The sequence below is a fragment of the Bos grunniens genome, chromosome 4, assembly GCF_055505025.1.
Source record: "Bos grunniens cultivar Pamir isolate PY7600 chromosome 4, Bosgru_T2T1.0, whole genome shotgun sequence".
Lineage (NCBI taxonomy): Eukaryota > Metazoa > Chordata > Mammalia > Artiodactyla > Bovidae > Bos > Bos grunniens.
The window spans coordinates 33,685,001-33,708,798 of NC_141168.1; the positions used below are offsets into that span (position 1 = coordinate 33,685,001).

At 39.8% G+C, this 23,798-nt stretch overlaps 1 protein-coding gene across 15 annotated transcripts in view; it reads left to right on the forward strand.

Annotated features, from left to right (window-relative positions):
* Positions 1–23,798, forward strand: part of AASS (aminoadipate-semialdehyde synthase) — an 82,519-nt gene that overhangs the window by 25,003 nt on the left and 33,718 nt on the right. For all 15 annotated transcript variants that reach the window (XM_086395884.1, XM_086395879.1, XM_086395886.1 and 12 more), the window contains 6 exons: positions 692–814; positions 1,204–1,315; positions 10,866–10,925; positions 11,112–11,179; positions 21,916–22,037; positions 22,226–22,352. In XM_086395884.1, the coding sequence (XP_086252010.1) occupies positions 692–814; positions 1,204–1,315; positions 10,866–10,925; positions 11,112–11,179; positions 21,916–22,037; positions 22,226–22,352 (612 nt within the window). The remainder of the gene's footprint in view (positions 1–691; positions 815–1,203; positions 1,316–10,865; positions 10,926–11,111; positions 11,180–21,915; positions 22,038–22,225; positions 22,353–23,798) is intronic.

The window sequence follows — 23,798 nt, forward strand, 5'->3', positions numbered from 1 at the left end:
TACAATGTTGTGTTGGCGTCAGGTGTACAGCAAGTGAACCAGTTATACAATACATATGTGTGCATACGTGCTAAGTCACTTCAGTCCTGTCCAACCCTTTGTGACTCTGGACTATAGCCCTTCAGGCTCCTCTGTCCATGGGATTCTCCAGGCAAGAATACTGGAGTGGGCTGCCATGCCCTCCTCTAGGGGATCTTCCTGACCCAGGGATTGGACCCATGTCTCCTGTGGTTCCTGCATTGCAGGCAGGTTCTCTGTTGCTGAGCCACCAGGGAAGCCCACATATATCTATATCCACTCATTTTTAGGTTCTTTTCCCTGTAGGCCATTACAGAGTAATAAGTAGAGTTCCCATGGTACAATAAGTCCTTACTAGTTATCTATTTTATATATAGCAGTGTTTATGGGGAAGGGATTTTTCCTTTTTGTTTCATCTCTTTTCGTTTCCTGTCTTCCTCTTCCTCTTTTTCTTTTTGCTTGTGGTGACTAAAACTCCTATCAGGAAGATTCTCTGTATCCCAGAAGATCTGTTTCCTGAACAGTGAGCCATAGGAAAAAGAGCTAAGAGCCTTAGAAATATTTGCCACCTACTTTAAAAAATTTCTAAGCACTTTTCATTTTTATTCATTTTTAATTCTGTTGGAAACTCCAGAGATCCATGCTCTCATCTAAGTATTGATGTTATTTACAGACTTGTGGCAATATGTGACATTTCAGCGGACACAGGAGGATCCATTGAGTTTATGACTGAGTGTACGACCATAGAGCGTCCCTTTTGCATGTATGATGCAGATCAGCATATTATTCATGACAGGTGAGTTTGCTAAAGCTGTTAGATGGGGAGAGATACATAACAATATATCATTTACTTCCTTTTATACGCTACTCTAAAATACCCACACTGAGTGACTGAGCACAACAACAACAATGCAAGTTTCCAGAGATATGCTCCAATATATTTAAAAACTTGGTGGAAAAACCACATACAAATTTGAGCACTTAAATGCACACACACACATATATATGTACTGCATTTCAAAATGGGTTGCTGAAGAAGGGAAAGCCTTTTATTTGAAAAGGCTTGTTTATTTTCTTATATACCATGGCACAAAATTACAAATATATAATAAAGCAGACATCTGGAAAAGTTAGAACTTACACATAAATTCTGTCCATCTGAATGAAACATGTTGCTTCTCCTAGTGTGGAAGGCTCTGGGATTCTGATGTGTTCCATTGACAATTTGCCAGCACAGCTTCCAATTGAATCTACAGAATACTTTGGAGACATGCTTTACCCTTATGTTGAAGAAATGGTAAGTGGACTGGTAGCATCAGCAACATCTCTGTGGCTATAAGTAGAACTTTGGAGTGATCTTATGAACGTTCTGGTCTTCTGTATCTAAGAAATCTGTTGTAAAATGAAATGCCAGCCCTTCCCCAAAGCACTTACTGACACTCTTATTTCACCCATTCTGCTTACTTGTTTCATGGGAAATGTTATTTTGTAACTGCCATCATGCTTCATTACAATTGCATTTGCCTCTCATTATGCATACTTTATTAAGAATGTTCCTGACATTGGAGATGAGGTTTACTTTATTTCCACTTTTCTTCTGCTTTCTAGATCAGTTCATATTGGGGCGTTCTTACTGTACTGTGACTGGATGTGTGTGTGTGTATGTGTGCGCTCAGTCACTCAGTTGTGTCCGACTCTTTTTGACCCTATGGATTGTAGCCCACCAGAGTCTTCTGTCCATGGGATTTTCCTGGCAAGAATACTGGAGTGGGTTGCCATTTCCTGCTCCAGAAGATCTTCCTGACCCAGGGATTGAAGCCATGTCTCCTGTATCTCCTGCACTGGCAGGAGGATTCTTTACCACTGCGCCATGGATTTGAAAAATCAGAAATGGAATATTTTGTTGGAGTTTAATCAGTAATGCTTAGTTAAATGACAGCCTATGTTCTAGTCATGTATTATTCACTGTGATCAGTGATTGTTGAAATACTGGGTTTATCTATTTTTTAAAAAAGAATTTACCTTTATTATTTATTTATTGGGCTCTGCCAGGTCTTAGTTGTGGCATGCAGGATCTTTAGCTGCAGGCATGTGGGATCGAGTTCTCTGAGCAGGGATCGAATCCTGGCCCCTGCTTTGGGAGCAGAGTCTTAGTCATGGGACTACCAGGAAGTCCCAGTATTGTGTTATCTAAATTCCGCTTTCTCTGTTAGAAAAAGGCTTTCTTGTTTCATTATTTATCCTAAACATTCACACCCATCATGCTTTATTTCTGTTGCTGATGGTTGTCTGCCTCTGGCAAGGTTCCCAAGGTCTGAAGAGTGGCTCTTGTGCTTTTCATCCAGTTTCACCCAGGAGCTCTCAAACTAAGATGGGGCAGTAGGTAATATGGCCTGAATACGTGCAACTTCCAGTCTATCTTCTTTCACTTACTATTCTGTTTTGACCCTTTATTTTTCCTCCTGGAATATGTCAGCAGGGAGATATAACAGGCTTTAGAAAATGCAGGTAGCGGGCATTATTATGATTGGAAACAATATTATACAGCACTTACTATGTTCTAGACAGTGTTCAGGTTGTTTATTTGGCTGCATCGGGTCTTGGGTGCATCACGGGAATCCTTTGGTGCAGCGCATCAGCCTTCTAGTTGCTCTGGAGCGCCCAGGCTCAGCACTTGCAGCACGCGAGCTGTCTAGCTGCAGCTCAAGGGCCTAGTTGCTGTGTGGCATGTGAGATCTTAGTTCCCCAACTAAGGATCGAACCCACATCCCCTGTATTGCAAGGTGGACTCTTAACCACTGGGCCACCAGGGATGTCCCCAGATTACTTAATATATTTTAATTTTTAAATACTCATGATCACCCTCTCAGGTAGGTACCATTATCAACCTATTTTACTGATTAGAGAACTGAGGCACACGAAGAAGTGAAGGCTGAGAAGGGTTGCTGACGCATCTGGTGCTGGACCTGAGCTGTGTCTGGAATTGACTCTGAGTTCAAGTAGCTTGAGAAAGGATAGTACAAATGTCAAATTTTACTGGAGATGTCAACTTGTTTTATGGCCTTGAGCCAGGCACTCACTTGCTTTCTGCACCTCGGATATTTTACCTATAAAATGATATTTAATTTTTAAAAATATTTAAAAAATTTATTTGCTGTTATTCTTTTTCCTTTTTGGCTCTTCGTCGCTGTGTCCGGCTTTCTCTGGCTGTAGTGAGCGGGGGCCACTCTCTAGTCGCAGTGCTCCGGTTTGTCACTGCAGGGGCTTCTCTCGTTGCAGAGCACAGGATCTAGGGCATGTGGGCTTCTCTAATTGTGGCGCTTGGGCTTAGTTGCTCTGTGGCATGTGGGATGTTCCCTGACCAGGGATTAAACCCCCGTCTTCCTCATTGGCAGGCGGATTCTTAACCACTGGACCATAGGGAAGTCCTGATAATACATAATCTTAATGGTCCCTCCAGTTCTAACATTCTGTAACTGTAAATGTCTAAGTGGCTGAAAGGCACATATATATATATTTTAAAAGTAATTTACCCAGACGTTTACTATTTGCAGTGATGCTCATTCATTTCCCTCTGGGATCATTTCCCTGAAGAATCAATAACTTTCATTAGCCCTTTACATGAGTTTTTTATTTCAGATTTTCTTTTTTGCAGTTCTAAAATTTCTTTTTTTTTTCTCCTGAGAATTTCTTTTGATTTATCTTGAGTGTAGTTTTCCTTATCACATGGAGCAGAGTTGTAAAAGCCACTCTACGGTCTACTTGTTATTTCCAAAATTCTGGGTAAACTTCAGCTTGAAATATAGTGATTGTCTTTTCCCCTGAGAATGAGTCGGGTCATAGTTTTCTGATTTTCTTAAGCTGAATAATTTTGAAGTACATTGTGGATCCAGTGAAGACTCACGCTGTGGAAATTCCAGATTGTTACATTTCTCTGTAAAGTGTTGATTTTGTTTGGTTTATTTGGCTTTTTTTTTTTTTTTTTAAGCAGGCAATTAATGAGGCTAGACTTAAACTGAAAACTCTGTCTCACCTGAGACAGGTATCTCAAGTAAAAGTTCAGCTTTTTCATCCTTTCTGGGCTGCTTGTCGTCTGACCTGCGCATGCTCAGTCCTTCCAGACTCGACCCAGAGCTGACATGGAAGCTGGGCTTCACTTTTATCTGAGTCTGTCATTTCTGGCATTTCCCGCTCACATTCTGGAGCAGGCTGTGGTGCCTAGGGTTTCGTTCCTGTTCCCTTAGACCAGAAAGTCAGTAAGCTTGCTGCCTGTTTCTACTTCCTCACAGCACACGGCCCCTCCTCAGGGCAATACCAAAAGGACAGCACTCAATTTCAGCACTGATTATTTCTTCCGAGTTTTGACACTCTCCCCAAACCGCCTGCTCTTCTTCATTCTCTGAAACTGTCATGTAGTTAGTTTTGCTTGTATTTTGTCCAGAGTTTATAGCTGTGATGTATAGAAGGGATAGTTAGCACTTTGTCCCTACCTGAAATAGAACCCCTCAGTCATAATGCATTTATTAGATCAACTTGACTCCAGAAGAGTCTTGGAGTAGCTAGAAGAGCTGTTGCTGAGCCTTTGGCTTTCTTTCCTTTTTAAAAAAATATAATTTTATTTATTTTTGGCTGTGCTGGGTCTTGGTTGCTGTGAGGGCTTTTCTCTAGTTGCCGCAAGCAGGGGCTCCTCTTCATTGCAGTGTGAAGGCTTCTTATTGCTGTGGCTTCTCTCGTGGAGCATGCGTTTGAGGGCACATGGGTTCAATAGTTGCTGTTCCCTGGCTCTAGAGCACAGGCTCAATAACCGTGGTGCATGGGCTCAGTTGCTCCACGGCATGTGGGATCTTCCCAGACCAGTGATTAAACCCATGTCTTTTGTATTGGCAGATGGTTTCTCTACCACTGAGCCACCAGGCAAGCTCTGAGCTTTTGACTTTAATTCATTTTTTCAAATCCTTCAGGTATGCATTTTAGTGCAATGCTTAGCTTATAAGGCCAAATTATGGAAAATGTTGCATACTAATTTGCCTTTATGAAAGCATTTGACTATTATTTCTTGAAATGTCATTTTGTTTGGCTGCTCTGACACCATTTACCATCTAAGAAGTTGCTACTAGCCATTTTCAATTCACAAATGATCATGCTTCAAAATTTCAACTACAAGTTTAGTTTTCTTGGACCTTAGACCACAGTTTTTCATTGTCCTTAGTCAAAATTGCCTTTCATTGAGTACAGTTGATCTCATACAGATGTTAGGAGAAAAACAAGCCAATTCAATGAAATTCTTAGTAAAGTGTGTTTGAGAGTTAGCCCATGTAACTGATGAGGGCTAAGTAAATTTGAATGAAATTTTCTTTTATTTTGTTTTGGCTGCACCCACAGCATATTCTATGCTAGTTTCCTGACTAGGGATCGAACTCAGACCCTTTTCATTGGGAGCATGGAGTCTTAGCCACTGGACCACTGGGGAAGTCCTTAAATAAAAAAAAATTTTTGTTAAAGAACAAATACAATTTTTTTACATTATATGATAGTATACAATATTAAAGGGTCACAGATAAGTGATACTTAAGTATATAGCATGATAAATTATCACAAAGACATGCAGGTGAACGCTACAAGGTGAAAACTAGAACAAGGTTGCTGCTAAGTCCTTCAGTCGTGTCCGACTCTGTGCGACCCCATAGACGGCAGCCCACCAGACTCCTCCGTCCATGGGATTTTCCAGGCAAGAGTACTGGTGTGGGGTGCCATCGCCTTCTCCGAGAACAAGGTTAACATCCCAGAAATCCCCTGTGCCTCTCCCAGCACTATCCCGACTCTCCTTCCTAAAGGGACCTAGTGTCTTGACTTATAACTGTGGATTAGCTGTGCCTTTTATGGGAAAATTTTATTTTATGAACATATTAATCAGAGTTTAAAAACACTTCTGATACTTCTAATGAACTTCTTGGGTCTGTTTAATGTTCTTTGTTTTACTTTTTCTTGGTTTTTAGTCCGTTCTTATTATTTAATATGCCTGTTTATTTTTGATTGAATAGGCTCTGGATGGTGTGTGTGTGTGTCATAGAGAAGATTTTCTTTGTTTCCGGCAAGGAGGCTAGGAGAAAATCACCTCCGTTTAGTTAAGAATGGAAGTGATTCCAAAGCTGAGTCTTGGTCCTTTGGAGAACTACATTTTTCAGTTGACCCTTTATTTAGAATATAATCTTCAGGATCCCAAATGGAAATCTGACCTTTATTAGGATCCCCTTCAGCTGAACTTAAACTCCAGTGTTTTTGTTTTTTTTTTTCCCCCTGTGGTCATCCACAAGCTCTTCTCAGTTTCTCTCTGCTTAGCATCCCAGCCACTGCTTCCACATTGGCAGCTACATCTAAGAAAAGTGCTTAGATTTGTTGACACAACCAACTTCTCTAAATTTTAACACCTTCTTCCTTTTATATGTCCCTGCTGCCAAGTTGCTTCAGTCGTGTCTGACTCTTTGCAACCCCATGGACTGTAGCCTGCCAGGCTACTCTGTCCATGGGATTCTCCAGGCAAGAATGCTGGAGTGGGTGGCCATTTCTTTCTCTGGAAGATCGGTCTTCCAAACAGGGTGGTGGGATTGTCTTGGAGGCATCAGTCTCAGCACTGGACATATGTAAAAACTGATGACTGTCTCTATGTAGTCTTGATAATATGTGTACCTGCTTGACACTAAAAAATTAAGTATATTATCTATGTTCTTTTGATAACAGTATGAAGCTATATTTAAAGTACCTTGGATATATCTGGGGTTTAGTTTCAGGCCACTGCAATAAAATGAATATCACAATAAAATGAGTAACACAAATTTTTTGGTTTCCCAGTGCATATATGTTATGTTTAAACTATACTATAGTCTGTTAAGTGTACAATAACCATAGGTCTAAAGATGACATACATACCTTAATTAAGAAATACAGTATTATATATCAACTATGTGTGTGTATTAAGTTGCTTCTGCTGCTGCTGCTACTGCTAAGTCACGTCAGTCATGTCCGACTCTGTGCGACCCCATAGAGGGCAGCCCACCAGGCTCCCCTGTCCCTGGAATTCTCCAGGCAAGAACACTGGAGTGGGTTGCCATTTCCTTCTCCAATGCATGAAAGTGAAAAGTGAAAGTGAAGTCGCTTAGTCGTGTCTGACTCTTAGCGACCCCATGGACTGCAGCCCACCAGGCTCCTCCGTGGACTGCAGCCCACTAGGCTCCTCTGTCCATGGGAGTTTCCAGGCAAGAGTACTGGATTGGGTTGCCAGTGCCTTCTCCAATTAAGTTGCTTCAGTTGTATCCAATTCTTTGTGACCCCATGGACTGTAGCCCACCAGGCTTCTCTGTCCATGGAATTCTCCAGGTAAGAATACTGAAGTGGGTTGCCATGCCCTCCTCTAGGAGATCTTCCAGACCCTGGGATCGAACATGCATCTCCTGCATTTCAGGCAGATTCTTTACCACTGAGCCACCAGGGAAGCCCATATCAACTATAGTTCAATTTTAAAAAAGAGAAAGAATATTGCTAAAATATGTTAACCATCATCTGAGCCTTCAGTCAGTCATAATCTTTTTGGCAATAGTAATGTCAAAGATTACTGATCACAGATTAGCATAACAAAAGTAAAAATAATGAAAAATTTTGAAATATTGTGAGAATTACCAAAATGTGAGACAGAGACACAGAGTGAGCAAATCTGTTGGAAAAAGGGCACCAATAGACTTGCTCAATACAAAGTTGCCACAAATCTTCAATGAAGAAAAAAATCAATATCTGTAAATGACAGTAAGTTGAACCACAATAAAACAAGATATAGCTGTATATGCACTGTCCTGTTTCCCCCTGATTTTCTTTTTTGACGGGACAGACCCTATAGCATTCCAGGGCATAGGATATCCTTTTGAACCAATGTGGAAGTTTTGTTTCAGTTGAAGTCAATAGATATTTATTGTCTATTGGAACAAGGCAGACATCTAAATGAAGAGAATTTAAACACAGCTGCTGACCTATAGATGCATGAGGTCCAAGAAGGGCGTAAGACACGTGTGCAATTCTACTGAAAGATGGAATGTGATAGTCACAGGAAGATGCTAATGACGTTGTGGAGGGAGAGGATCTGTCCAGTTGAGCAAGTCGGGAAAGTGGAAGTAGGAGGCATACTGTGCGATGTAGATGGGGGAGCAAAGGTGGGAGCTAATTTAACATAAGGTTTCTGTGTACTGTCAGATCAGATGGAATTAAGGTAAATATATTGGTTCCATGTTAAAAGGGGTCTTAACACTGGGAAAATAGCTTGAAATTAATTTAGAAAAGAGTGATGAGCCTCAAAAGTGTTATATGTGAAAGTGACAAGACCTACCACATGCTTCAGGAGGCTGTGCTTGCAGTTTTGTATTGGATGAATTCTAGCAAGGGAGACAGTTAAATGTGGTAATTTAGCAGCCTTTTAAAAAAAAATTATTTATTTGGCTGTCTCAGGTCTTAGTTATGACACAAGGGATCTCGATCTTTGTTGCGGCATGCTGGATCTTTAGTTGTGGCAGGTGAACTGTTAGTTACGGCATGTGGGATCTAGTTCCCTGAGCAGGGATCGAACCCAGGCCCCATGCATTGGGAGAGGGGGAGTCTTAGCCACTGGACCACCAGGGAAGTCCCAGAGCAACCTTTTGTCTTTGTTTGATATTTGCCTCTCTTTAGGTGGACTCGTGACAATTATTATTTTCTTGGGGAAAAAATGCTCTGAATTTTCAATAATGACTGCATGTATCCACTAAAATATTTATTGAATATTTGCCATCTTACAATTAGTAGCCTTACAGCAAGATGCCAAGTGCAGTTCCTAATTTCCAGGTCTGTTTGGGGGCAGGTTTTGATAAGCTTCCCTTGTGGCTCAACTGGTAAAAAATCCGCCTGTAATGTGGGAGACCTGGGTTCAATCCCTAGGTTGGGAATTCCCCTGGAGAAGGGAAAGGCTACCCACTCCAGTATTCTGGGCTGGAGAATTCCATGGACTGTATTGTCCATTGGGTCACAAAGAGGTGGACACAACTGAGTGACTTTCACTTTGATAAAGGCTTCTCTTCACAGAGAAGGCAGTTCTTCAGCTGCATCTCGGAGAACAAAACGAAGGAGTTGGAAGCAGCAGAGTAACATGTGAGTTGGCTACATGGTGTGGCCAAGAGGCAGGTGAGGACGTGATGTGGGTACCCAGCTCCAGGCTGTTCACATGATCGGAGTGTTGGGTGTGAGGCCAATGCGGGGGTTGAGGCAAGAGAGGCAGAGCCAGACTACAGAGGGAGCTTGAGACTAACTCGAAGGCAATGGAAATCTACTGAATTATTTTAAACAAGCACAGGAGCCTGTTTAAATACAAACAATCAGATTTGTGTTTCAGATTGGAGATAAATGGAGGGAAGAGATGTGGGAGGTAGTTCCCATGGTCCCAGTAAGGCCTACATAAGGCTATAGAATTAGAGATGAAGAGCAGAGAGAGAGAGTGAAAAGATACATAGGAGTTGAGTGATTTAACCATATACTGAGTGAGATGTGAACTCATTTTATTATCTATAAATGGCTCTTGCCTCGTTGACAGGGTTGGTAGGTGGAGGAGTCAGCTTGAGAAGGAAATACTCCAAAGGTAGCTGGGAGAAAGAGGCAGTGGGAAGACCCCAAGTGTCAGTTTCATCCATTCCCCTAAGAATGCCTGGCTTATAAATATGTATACCTGTCTTTTTTTTTTTTTTTTGCTGTTTTCCCAGGAATAGTGAGCCTAGGTATCTGTTTTAGATACATGGAAGTAGTTTTGTATTTCATTTAATACAGTAAATAAATACTGTTCTGCCAGCATCTGGTAGGTACATTTAACACTTTCTTAGTTGGGTGAGTACTGTAGGGTCTTGATTGTCTCATTGGCCTTAAGGCCCCACCCCTTAGAAGCAGTCATACTTATCGGATCTTTACCCTTTGGCATCTATTCAAAGGTTGGATCCCTTGGAGGAAATGAGAAGGATTGGAATGCTGGGGTGTCAGTATGAGGTGTGGCTTTTGTTGTTGGCCATCGACTCATACTTTTGTGAGATAATGGGAAGGGTATGAAGGATTTTTTGAGTCTACTGGGTCAGGTCATTTTCCTTGACGCTTCTGAAATGCTGATGTGTCTATATAGGGAACCATTGCTGACCTGAGGGAGACTCCCTATGGTAGCATACCCCATTTTCTATTGCTAATAGAACAGGCTGAGCCTTTGGGATGGGATGGAGGTCCTCAGAGTGAGGACTGTGGTGATAAAGCTTGTGGTGATATTTGCCAGCATGCTCAACTTGACACAGGCTTCCCTGGTATCTCAGGGGTTAAAGAATCTACCTGCAATGCAGGAGACACAGGGTTTGTGGGTTTGATCCCTGGGTCAGGAAGATTCCCTGGAGAATGAAATGGCAACCCACTCCAGTATTCTTGCCTGAAAATTCCCACGGACAGAGGAGCCTGGCGGGTTACAGTTCAAAGAGTAGCAAAGAGTTGGACATGACTGAGCGACTAAAGAACATACACTCAATGAGACACATCTAACTGGTGGGGAAGTCTAAGTTTTTTGTGTTTCCAGTAAGCAAATGTGATTAAGGTTTTGGAATTGGAAATTGTACTGAATAAACATGTTTTGGGGGCAGAATTCATTGCTTGCAGAAGACTCCTTTTGCCAATTAATTATACAATTCAGTGATTTTCAAAAAACTTTTCTAAACATTTTTTCCTTTGACTAATATTTTAATATAGATAAAATTGCAAGATGCCTTCTTTGCAACATCATTTATCTTTTTCCAATTTCATTTCCTTTTCAGATACTATCAGATGCGACACAGCCTCTTGAAAGTCAGAATTTTTCTCCTGTGGTGCGAGATGTAAGTTATGAGAAGTATTTCTTTCCATGAATGTATTTTTTCCACACCTTCCTTGATCCCTTTTCCTCTTTCCCTCCCTGTCTTTCTCCCTCTCTGTCACTCTCTCTTTTCTCTGTTAGTCATGAGCCCATGATTGCGGGACTAAATGTGCTGACTAAAGAATTGTCTTGTATCATATATATTCAGGCAGTGATTGCATCTAATGGCATGCTGTCTAACAAGTATAAATATATCCAGAAACTCCGAGAGAACAGGTAAGCATCATTTACAACCTCTTGTTTAATACGTTTATTCTTGGATCTCATGAGTATTTTTTAAATGCTTCCATATGAGTTCTTGATGCTAGGATTATGCAATATGTATTTTTTTAATGGCTGTAAATATTAGGAATTTCAAATGAAGTGACTGGCTGAAACCAATGTGAATTATTTTCCTTTGAACAGTATTGTAGCATCATTTTGGCTTCCTAATATCCATGTAGACTTGTGTGTAGATAAGCAAAACTTCAAAAGCTCTGTCCCTGTTCTTTCTCTAGCATTTTGCATATTGTAATGTCTCAACTATTCTCTCAAAGGAAAATGAGCAAGCTAACCCTTTCCTTGGCACGTTCAGATTGATTTCTAGTTGAGGATTTGGATTGCTTAGGATAATATATAACAAACTGGACTCTTGGTTAGCAATTAAGAAAAGTACTGAAAAAAGAAAATGGTGAGAGGTCAGTTTTCCTTGGGGTTCTTATTAGGAGGAAAGTGTCAAAAAGTAATGAGACAAATCCACTGGAGAGAACAGTTCTCTTGGGAAGATACTTAGCTAAGGCCTTGGTTTCCATAATTGGCGTTACTACTCAAAATTGGAAACACAGACACTGACATTGGAATGTTCTGGTCTCCAGCTGGTTGTACTTGGTCTGTGTTTATGCCTGCTCTATTGGTCCATTCACATTTAACAAAATGACCCATGCATTGAATTCTCAGGAGAAGCCAGAGTGGGAAAATTAGAAACTAACTGCCTGATCTTCTCTCTGTTATTCCACCTATAAGAAGTAAATAAAAGATCAAGTATTATTGTTATGCCTTTTCCATGTGTGTTTGTTAGCTTATACTTACTTTTGTGTGTTAGTGAAATATTCTGGCATGAAACCAGGGGTATATAATTTTTTTTTTTTTTAATGAAAAAGCAATTGGTTTATAGAACTCCATAGGTGAGTGTCTTCTAGGGGAAACTTCATATGTTTGTTTTTCATAGTTTTGTTTATCTTTGGATTTTCATTCTGATGATCTCTTTCTTACATGACTAACCTCAATGACATGTCTAACATGACTAGTCCCTCTTTATACACCATATTCCATGTAGCAGCAGGTGTGACTGCTAGGACTTCCTGCCTTCCTTCCCAGGTAGAATCTTGTGCCAAGAGATTGAAAATGAAGATTGCATTTTGGAAGGAAATTAGAGTTTCCTTGAATCCCTGCCTTATTGTTTTGTTCTCTTTATTCCTTGTCCTGTGCTTAGTCGCTCAGTTGTGTCCAATTCTTTACAACCCCATGGACTGTACCTTGCCAGGCTTCTCCATTCATGGGGATTCTCCAAGCAAGAATGCCGGAATGGGTTGCCATGCACTCCTCCAAGGGATCTTCCTGACCCAGGTCTCCCACATTGCAGGCAATTCTTTTACCGTCTGAGCCACCAGGGAAGCCCCTTTATTTAGCACAGTAATTATTAACCAGGAGTGTGGGGTTGCTGATGGGGCAGATAATATTAATATCTAGAAATAAGTTTTTAAAAATGTATTTCGAACATTTTCTTTTTAGAGATCAAAATAATGTGTTTCATATACCCAAACTACAGAAGATGTTATTAGAAAGGATCTATAATAGCCAATAATAGTGCTTCCTTCTGGGAGATGAAATGGGATAGAGGTGGAAGTTAAATGAAAGCTCCCATCATCAGTGATAGGAGTGTCGGGGGTGAAGAAGGGTGGAAGAATTTTATATTTACATTTATTTTTATTTACTTATAATTAATGAAATTAAGTGAAATTAAATTAAGGTTAAAGCTTGAGAGACATCCTAGCCTAAAAGATTCCAGCAACAGAGCCTTCTGCTTAAGTCTCTGGCACCAAACCATTTCCATGGTTTTGTATTGATATCTGGGAATTTGATTCAGAAGACTTTTAATGAGTATCTTTAAGACAGAATTCAATGAGCAATAGTGGGCTTATAAAGATGGAGAAGACTTAGTCACTATCTTGGAGGTCAGAGTTTGTACGAAAGACAAATCATTAACTGTCAGGCAAGTACAAATTCCAACAACAGAGAAATTCAAGAATTAGAGTTCTGCCTAGTGACTCATCTTAGGTTTCTACATTTAACCCATTCCATTTGTAATTTCAAGATTATAGTTTTAGAAAGAGACTCACAAACTTAGAAAATGAACATTCAGTTTCCCAAAGGGAAGGGATAGTTAGGGAATTTGGGAAGGTCATGTACACATTGATATATTCAAAAGGGATAACCAACAAAACCAACAAAGACCTACTGTGTAGTACATGGAACTCTGCTCAATGTTATGTGGCAGCCTGGATGGGAGAAGGGTTTGGGGGAGAATGGATACATGTATATGTATAGCTGAGTTTCTTCATTGTTCACCTGAAACTATCACAACATTGGTTTTTCTTTTTCTTTTTTTTTTATCACAACGTTGTTAATCAGCTATATCCCAATACAAAATAAAAAGTTTAGAGTTTGAAAAAAAAAAAAGAGAAACAAAATAATGGTTTTCACTGGTTTCAAGTGACCTGAAAGATAAATCACAAGACTGTGTCTAATATGGATAATAACTTCTTCCTCAGATTGTAGTATCCTCAGATTGTTGTGAGGGGTAAATAGGTTTCTGATAAAAGGCCCCTAGCATGATTTTGAATCAATGTCCTCCCCCAGAAGGATAAAGTGTGAGACCAAGTGACTCAGTTATGAACAGCCAGGCATTGGCCCAGCACTTCTACCTCACTAGTGGTACTGGGAATTCACACCTATCAAAGATGTCTGGATCTATTGTTCATTATATGGGATATAAAATAATTAATGTAAATGTTGGTATTGGGAACTCCTGATGAGATTCTTATTGTAAGAAATGTGGGGGGGGGGAAATGATTGCTTCACAGTCTAAGTTTTATTTATTTATTTAATATAAATTTATTTATTTTAATTGGAGGCTAATTACTTTACAGCATTGTATTGGTTTTGCCATATACATTGACATGAATCTGTCACGGGTGTACATGTGTTCCCCATCCTGAAACCCCCTCCCACCTCCCTCCCCGTACCATCCCTCTGCATCATCCCAGTGCACCAGCTCCGAGCATCCTGTATCATGCATCGAACCTGGACTGGTAATTCGTTTCACATATGATAATATACATGTTTCAATGCCATTCTCCCAAACCATCCCACCCTCGCCCTCTCCCACAGAGTCCAAAAGACTGTTCTATACATCTGTGTCTCTTTTGCTATCTTGCATACAGGGTTATCATTACCATCTTTCTAAATTCCATATTATGCATTAGTATACTGTATTGGTGTTTTTCTTTCTGGCTTACTTCACTCTGTATAATAGGCTCCAGTTTCATCCACCTCATTAGAACTGATTCAAATGTATTCTTTTTAATGGCTGAGTAATACTCCATTGTGTATATGTACCACAGCTTTCTTATCCATTCGTCTGCTGATGGACATCTAGGTTGCTTCCATGTCCTGGCTATTATAAACAGTGTTGTGATGAACATTGGGGTACACGTGTCTCTTTCAATTCTGGTTTCCTCAGTGTGTATACCCAGAAGTGGGATTGCTGGGCTGTATGGCAGTTCTATTTGCAGTTTTCAAAGGAATCTCCACACTGTTATCCATAGTGGTTATACTAGTTTGCATTCCCACCAACAGTGTAAGAGGGTTCCCTTTTCTCCATACCCTCTCCAGCATTTATTGCTTGTAGACTTTTGGATAGCAGCCATTCTGATTGGCGTGAAATGGTACCTCACTGTGGTTTTGATTTGCATTTCTCTGATAATGAGTGATGTTGAGCATCTTTTCATGTGTTTGTTAGCCATCTGTTTGTCTTCTTTGGAGAAATATCTGTTTAGTTCTTTGACCCATTTTTTTTGATTGGGTCATTTATTTTTCTGGAGTTGAGCTGCAGGAGTTGCTTGTATATTTTTGAGATTAATTCTTTGTCAGTTGCTTCATTTGCTGTTATTTTCTCCCATTCTGAAGGCTGTCTTTTCACCTTGCTTATAGTTTCCTTTGTTGTACAGAAGCTTTTAATTTTAATTTTGGCCCCATTTGTTTATTTTTGCTTTTATTTCCAATATTCTGGGAGGTGGGTCATAAAGGATCTTGCTGTGATTTATGTCGGAGAGTGTTTTGCCTATGTTCTCCTCTAAGAGTGTTATAGTTTCTGGTCTATCATTTAGACCTTCAATCCATTTTGAGTTTATTTTTGTGTATGGTGTTAGAAAGTGTTCTAGTTTCATTCCTTTACAAGTGGTTGACCAGTTTTCCAAGCACCACTTGTTAAAGAGATTGTCTTTTCTCCATTGTATATTCTTGCCTCCTTTGTCAAAGATAAGGTGTCCATAGGTACCTGGATTTATCTCTGGGCTTTCTATTTTGTTCCATTGACCTGTATTTCTGTCTTTGTGCCAGTACCACACTGTCTTGATGACTGTGGCTTTGTAGTAGAGCCTGAAGTAAGGCAGGTTGATTCCTCCAGTTCCATTCTTCTTTCTCAAGATTGCTTTGCTTCTTCAAGTTTTTTTTGTATTTCCATATAAATTGTGAAATTATTTGTTCTAGCTCTGTGAAAAATACTGTTGGTAGCTTGATAGGGATTGCATTGAATCTATAGATTACTTTGGGTAGTATACTCATTTTCACTATATTGATTCTTCCGATCCATGAACACGGTGTATCTCTCCATCTATTAGTGTCCTCTTTGATTTCTTTCACCAGTGTTTTATAGTTTTCTATATATAGGTCTTTAGTTTCTTTAGGTAGATATATTCCTAAGTATTTTATTATTTTCGTTGCAATGGTGAATGGAATTGTTTCCTTAATTTCTCTTTCTATTTTCTCATTATTAGTGTATAGGAATGCAAGGGATTTCTGTGCATTGATTTTATATCCTGCAACTTTACTATATTCATTGATTAACTCTAGTAATTTCCTGGTGGAGTCTTTAGGGTTTCCTATATGGCAGAAAGTGAAGAGGAACTAAAAAGCCTCTTGATGAAAGTGAAAGAGGAGACTGAAAAAGTTGGCTTAAAGCTCAACATTCAGAAAACTAAGATCATGGCATCTGGTCCCATCACTTCTTGGCAAATAGTTGGGGAAATAGTGTAAACAGTGTCAGACTTTATTTTTTTGGGTTCCAAAATCACTGCAGATGGTGATTGCAGCCATGAAATTAAAAGACTCTTACTCCTTGGAAGGAAAGTTATGACCAACCTAGATAGCATATTCAAAAGCAAAGACATTATTTTGCCAACAAAGGTCTATCTGTTCAAGGCTTTGGTTTTTCCAGTAGTCATGTACAGATGTGAGAGTTGGACTGTGAAGAAAGCTGAGTGCCGAAGAATTGATGCTTTTCAACTGTGGTGTTGGAGAAGACTCTTGAGAGTCCCTTGGACTGCAAGGAGATCCAACCAGTGCATTCTAAAGGAGATCAGTCCTGGGTGTCCTTTGGAAGGACTGATGCTAAAGCTGAAACTCCAATACTTTGGCCACCTCATGCAAAGAGTTGACTCACCGGAAAAGACTCTGATGCTGGGTGGGATTGGGAGCAGGAGGAGAAGGGGACGACAGAGGATGAGAATGGCTGGATGGCATCACCGACTCAATGGATGTGAGTCTGAGTCAACTCCAGGAGTTGGTGATGAACAGGGAGGCCTGGCGTGCTGCAATTCATGGGGTCGCAAAGAGTTGGACATGACTGAGTGACTGAACTGAACTGAACTGATATAGAGGATCACATCATCTGCAAACAGTGAGAGTTTTACTTCTTCTTTTCCAATTTGGATTCCTTTTATTTCCTTTTCTGCTCTGATTGCTGTGGCCAAAACTTCCAAAACTATGTTGAATAGTAGTGGTGAGAGGAGGCACCCTTGTCTTGTTCCTGACTTTAGGGGAAATGCTTTCAATTTTTCACCATTAAGGATAATGTTTGCTGTGGGTTTGTCATGTACAGCTTTTATTATGTTGAGGTATGTTCCTTCTATTCCTGCTTTCTGGAGGGGTATTTTTTTTTTTTTTATCATAAATGGATGTTGAATTTTGTCATAGGCTTTCTCTGCATCTATTGAGATGATCATATAGCTTTTATTTTTCAATTTGTTAATGTGGTGTATTACATTGATTGATTTGCAGATATTGAAGAATCCTTGCCCACTTGGTCATGATGTATGATCTTTTTAATGTGTTGGCTTCTGATTGCTAGAATTTTGTTAAGGATTTTTGCATCTATGTTCATCAGTGATATTGGCCTGTTGTTTTCTTTTTTTGTGGCATCTTTGTCAGGTTTTGGTATTAGGGTGATGGTGGCCTCATAGAATGAGTTTGGAAGTTTACCTTCCTCTGCAATTTTCTGGAAGAGTTTGAGTAGGATAGGTGTTAGCTCTTCTCTAAATTTTTGGTATAATTTAGCTGTTAAGCCGTCTGAACCTGGGCTTTTGTTTGCTGGAAGATTTCTGATTACAATTTCAATTTCCATGCTTGTGATGGATCTGTTAAGATTTTCTACTTCTTCCTGGTTCAGTTTTGGAAAGTTGTACGTTTCTAAGAATTTGTCCATTTCTTCCACGTTGTCCATTTTATTGGCATATAATTGCTGACAGTAATTTCTTATGATCCTTTGTATTTCTGTGTTGTCTGTTGTGATCTCTCCATTTTCATTTCTAGTTTTATTGACTTGATTTTTCTCCCTTTGTTTCTTGATGAGTCTGGCTAATGGTTTGCCAATTTTATTTATCCTGTCAAAGAACCAGCTTTTGGCTTTGTTGATTTTTACTATGGTCTCTTTTGTTTCTTTTGCATTTATATCTGCCCTAAGTTTTAATATTTATTTCCTTCTACTAACCCTGGGGTTCTTCATTTCTTCCTTTTCTAGTTGCTTTAGGTGTAGAGTTAAGTTATTTATTTGACTTTTTTCTTGTTTCTTGAGGGATGCCTGTATTGCTATGAACCTTCCCTTTAGCACTGCTTTTACAGTGTCCCACAGGTTTTGGGTTGTTGTGTTTTCATTTTCATTCATTTCTATGCATATTTTGATTTATTTTTTGATTTCTTCTGTGATTTGTTGGTTATTCAGCAGTGTGTTGTTCAGCCTCCATATGTTGGAATTTTTACTAGTTTTTCTCTTGTAATTGAGATCTAATCTTACTGCATTATGGTCAGAAAAGATGCTTGGAATGATTTCAAATTTTTTTTAATTTACCAAGGCTAGATTTATGGCCCAGGATGTGATCTATCCTGGAGAAGGTTCTGTGTGCACTTGAGAAAAAGGTGAAATTCATTGTTTTGGGGTGAAATGTCCTATAGATATCAATTAGGTCTCACTGGTCTACTGTATCATTTAAAGTTTGTGTTTCCTTGTTAATTTTCTGTTTAGTTCATCTATCCATATGTGTGAGTGGGGTATTAAAGTCTCCCACTATTATTGTTATTGTTAATTTCCCCTTTCATACTTTTAGCATTTGTCTTACATATTGCGGTGCTCCTATGTTGGGTGCATATATATTTATAATTGTTATATCCTCTTGGATTGATCCTTTGATCATTATGTAGTGTCCTTCTTTGTCTCTTTTCACAGCCTTTGTTTTAAAGCCTATTTTATCTGATATGAGTATTACTACTCCTGCTTTCTTTTGGTCTCTATTTGCATGGAATATCTTTTTCCAGCCCTTCACTTTCAGTCTGTATGTGTCCCTTGTTTCGAGGAGGGTCTCTTGTAGACAACATATATAGGGGTCTTGTTTTTGTGTCCATTCAGCCAGTCTTTGTCTTTTGGTTGGGGAATTCAGCCCATTTACGTTTAAGGTAATTATTGATAAGTATGATCCCGTTGCCATTTACTTTATTGTTTGGGTTCGAGTTTATATACCCTTTCTGTGTTCCCTGTCTAGAGAAGATCCTTTAGCATTTGTTGGAGAGTTGGTTTGGTGGTGCTGAATTCTCTCAGCTTTTGCTTGTCTGTAATGCTTTTGATTTCTTCTTCATATTTGAATGAGATCCTTCTAGGTACAGTAATCTGGGCTGTAGGTTATTTTCTTTCATCACTTTAAGTATGTCCTGCCATTCCTTTCTGGCCTTAAGAGTTTCTACTGAAAGATCAGCTGTTATCCTTATGGGAATACCCTTGTGTGTTATTTGTTGTCTTTCCCTTGCTGCTTTTAATATGTGTTCTTTGTGTTTGATCTTTGTTAATTTGATTAATATGTGTCTTGTGGTGTTTTGGCTTGGGTTTATCCTGTTTGGGACTCTCTGGGTTTCGTGGACTTGGGTGATTATTTCCTTCCCCATTTTAGGGAAGTTTTCAACTATTATCTCCTCAAGTATTTTGTCATGGTCTTTCTTTTTGTCTTCTTCTTCTGGGACTCCTCTGATTCGAATGTTGGGGTGTTTAACATTGTCCCAGAGGTCTCTGAGATTGTCCTCATTTCTTTTAATTCATTTTTCTTTTTTACTCTCTATTTCATTTATTTCTACCATTCTATCTTCTACCTCACTTATCCTATCTTCTGCCTCTGTTATTCTACTGTTGGTTCCCTCCAGAGTGTTTTTGATCTCATTTATTGCATTATTCATTATATATTTACTCTTTTTGATTTCTTCTAGGTCCTTGTTAAACCTTTCTTGCATCTTCTCAACCCTTGTCTCTAATCTATTTATCTGTAACTCCGTTTTGTTTTCAAGATTTTGGATCATTTTCACTATCATTATTTGGAATTCTTTATCAGGTAGATTCCCTATCTCTTCTTCTTTTGCTTGCTTTGGTGGGCATTTATTCTGTTCCTTTACCTGCTGGGTATTTCTCTGCCTCGTCATCTTGTTTATATTGCTGCGTTTGGGATGGCCTTTCAGTATTCTGGCAGTTTGTGGAGTTCTCTTTTTTGTGGAGTTTCCTCTTGGTGGGTGGGCTTGGATGGGTGGCTTGTCAAGGTTTCCTGGTTATGGAAGCTTGTGTCAGTGTTCTGGTGGGTGGAGCTGGATATCTTCTTTCTGGAGTGCAATGAAGTGTCCAGTAATGAGCTATGAGATGTCAATGGGTTTGGAGTGACTTTGGGCAGCCTGTATATTGAAGCTCAGGGCTAGGTTCCTGTGTTGCTGGAGAATTTGTGTGGTATGTCTTGCTCTTGTTGGCCCTTGGGTGGTGCTTGGTTTCAGTGTAGGTATGGAGGCATTTGATGAGCTCCTATTGATTAATGTTCCCTGGAGTCAGGAGTTGTCTGGTGTTCTCAGGATTTGGACTTAACCCTCCTGCCTCTGGTTTTCAGTCTTATTCTTACAATAGCCTCAAGACTTCTCCATCTGTCACTTCCAAGGTGGTTCCCTCTGATTTAGCTTCTTCTGTTTGCTGGTCTCTTCAGTGTTTAATTTCCGCCCTGACACAAGGGGGCGGTGGTAGACACTTTTTTAGGCTCACTTGTTCAGTGGTGCTGTGGGGAGGGAGGGATGCTGCAAACAAATAACACTGGTATGTGTGGGGAGTGCTCTTCCAGTCTCGGCCACACTGGGTCTGCCCCCACTCACGGTGTCTATGCTTTCCCTGTCTACACTGCTTAGGCTCTAGGTTGCTCTGCCGGGAACTGTCTGAGGCTGGCCCTGGGTTGTATGCACTTCCCAGGTCTAAGCTGCTCAGGTTCAGGAACTCGGGTAGTCCTCAAAGGCGCAGACGTGGTTGGGCCTGAGTTTTGTGCCCTTCCCAGGTCCGAGCAGCTCAGGTGAACAGGTGTTTGGCGAGTGCGGTTGCTGTGACTTATTGCCTCTCCTGTCCCTGCCGTTCGGTTTTCTGGGTGTACAACTGGTGCACCTTCTCAGGTGAATGTCGACTGTCCAGAATCCCAAGAAGTCTTGATTAGCAACGAAGACTGCTTGCAGTTTGGTAAATGATGCCTCTCTGGGGCCGCAATTGCCCCCTTCTGGCTCTGGCTGCCCTTGCCTGCCTGTCTCCAGTGGGGGATGGGCCGGTCCGCAGCCGGCTAGCTCTGCTCAGTCCTTTGTTCTGTGAGCGGGCCTGACAGTGTCTTAGGTTAGGGCTTTTCCCGGATTAGCTATCCCACAGTCTGGTTTGCTATCTCAAGTTAGTTCCCTCAGATTGCCCTTGGGGCATTCAGGCCCAGTCCTTACTCTAAGCAATGCAGCCCGCACCTCCCTGCCCAGCCCCCACTTGCTAGTGGCGGATGCGGGCATCTGCACTGCTTCTCTGCTGGAGAAGAGCAGTAACTTCTCTGGAGTTACTGTTGGACACATAATCTGTGGGTTTTAATTATTTATCTATTTTTCCTCCTGGTTATGTTGCCCTCTGTGGTTCCAAGGCTCACCACAGACTCACCAGTGAGAGTGTTTCCTGGTGTTTGGAAACTTCTCTCTTTTTTAAGACTCCCTTCCCAGGACGGATCTCCGTCCCTACCTTTTTTGTCTCTCTTTTTATCATTTATATTTTTTCCTACCTCCTTTTGAAGACAATGGGCTGCGTTTCTGGGTGCTTGATGTCCTCTGATGGCATTCAGAAGTTGTTTTGTGGAATTTACTCAGCATTCAAATGTTCTTTTGATGAATTTGTGGGGCAGAAAGTGGTCTCCACGTCCTATTCCTCCGCCACCTTAGGACCGCCTCCGGACTGCCTCCTGCTTCACAGTCTAAGTTTTAGTTTGGTTTGGGGACAGCAATGTTTTATTTAAAACTTTTTTTGTTAATATTTTCTCCCCTCCTTTTATTTATAGGGAACATGCTCAGTCACTTTCAATGGGCACCAAGAAAAAGGTCTTGGTTCTTGGATCTGGTTATGTTTCTGAGCCTGTATTGGAATACCTGTTGAGAGATGACAGTATTGAAATAACAGTAGGTAAATAAGCCCCGATTTTTAAAGAAGAAGAAGTAAAACTGATTTCAAAACATGTTACTCTGTGAATTTTAAATCACAGTCTTGTTTCTAAACTTCAAAAAAAATTTTTTTGGAGGTGTTAAAGTGTGTTTTACTCTCTGATTATTGAAAGGAAATCTAAAGCTTGGACTTTTTAATTCTTGAAACAGGTTCTGACATGAAGAATCAAATTGAACAATTAGGCAAGAAATATAATATTAATCCTGTTAGCCTGCATGTTGGTAAACAAGAAGAGAAGTTGAGCTCCTTGGTGGCAACACAGGATCTTGTCATCAGGTTAGTATGTAGCAAGAAATGATTGACATATGTTTCGTTGTTATTTTTTAGTTTCTCTCCTCTTCTGTCTTCTCCTTTCCCCTTCTCCCCCTATCCTTCCTTCCTGTCTCTTCTCCTTTTCTCTTCTCTCAGTAAACTTTTAAATTGAAGTGTGCATCTGGGAAAGTGCATAAATCAGAGCTAGGTAGTTTAATAAATGTTCACAAAGTGAACACATCATGTAACCGTCACTCACATCAGAAACAGAATATAATAGCAGCCAAGAAGCTCTCCTTGTGCCTCTATTTATTACTAGTCCCATCCTTCAAGGGTAAGCACTGTCCTGGCTTCTAACATAGAGATGCATTTCTGCTACTTTTCATTCTGTACCATCAAAATCTTTCAGTGTGCCCCCTTTTGTGGCTGCCTTCTTTCATTCAGTATTGTGACTGTGAGAGTCCTCTGTGGTGTTGTCTGTAACTGTAGTTTATTCTCTTTGCTGTGTAATGTTCCATTATGTGAATATACTATAATTATCCATTTGACTGGTGATGGATGTTTAGGTTGTTCCCAGAATTTGGCTATTATGAATTGTGCTGCTATGAACACTTTAGTCCTTGTCTTTTGGTTACCATATATATGCATTTCTGTTGGATATTTACCTAGAAGTGGAATTGCTGGGTCATGAGGCACTCATGAGTCATATTTTGGTGGCTATTTTAACCTTTGGACTTACAAAGCTTAAATTAGAGTGAGTAGATTCTTTAGCCCTGTGACCATTTTTAGCCTTAACGGAGAAACAGACCTTGAAATATATAATTTATTACTATCTAATACAAATACAGATCTAACTTCTAGATATAGGGCTACGGATATTAGATACTTCATTTTGAAATTACCAAAGTGATGAGAATAAGCTGTTTATTCCTAGAATATATTTTTTTCCTAGAAGACAGAAGGAACTTAAGCTGCTCTTTCATAACTATATCACTTTCATAGTTCCAACTCAAATGATATCTTTGGGAGAAGTTCTATGATGTCCTCCTTAAAAAAGATAGGGGGGCTTAGAAAACAGACACAATGAAAGGTAATTCTAAGTGGAACTTTCACATTATGTCTTCATATAGGATCACTTTGAACACTCAAAAACATTATTCAATTTATAAAAATTTAATGTGCTTTAATTCTTTTTCAGTAAAAATTTATTAATAACCAATAGACCTTGTCTTTCAGGATATGATTATGAAAGCAAGCCCTTATTCAAAATGGAATATTGTAGCCTACTGATAAAGAGAATTTGTTTTGCCACACATAGGTACCTAAATATAAAATTGTTGTTTGATTAAAAAAAGAAAAGATAATAAAACACATTTTGAACAAAATTGAAAGCAAAATATGACAAAATCCTGGACACAGACAATAAGCTAATAGGTATAAATTTTAAAATTCATTGAACTTGTGACCTTT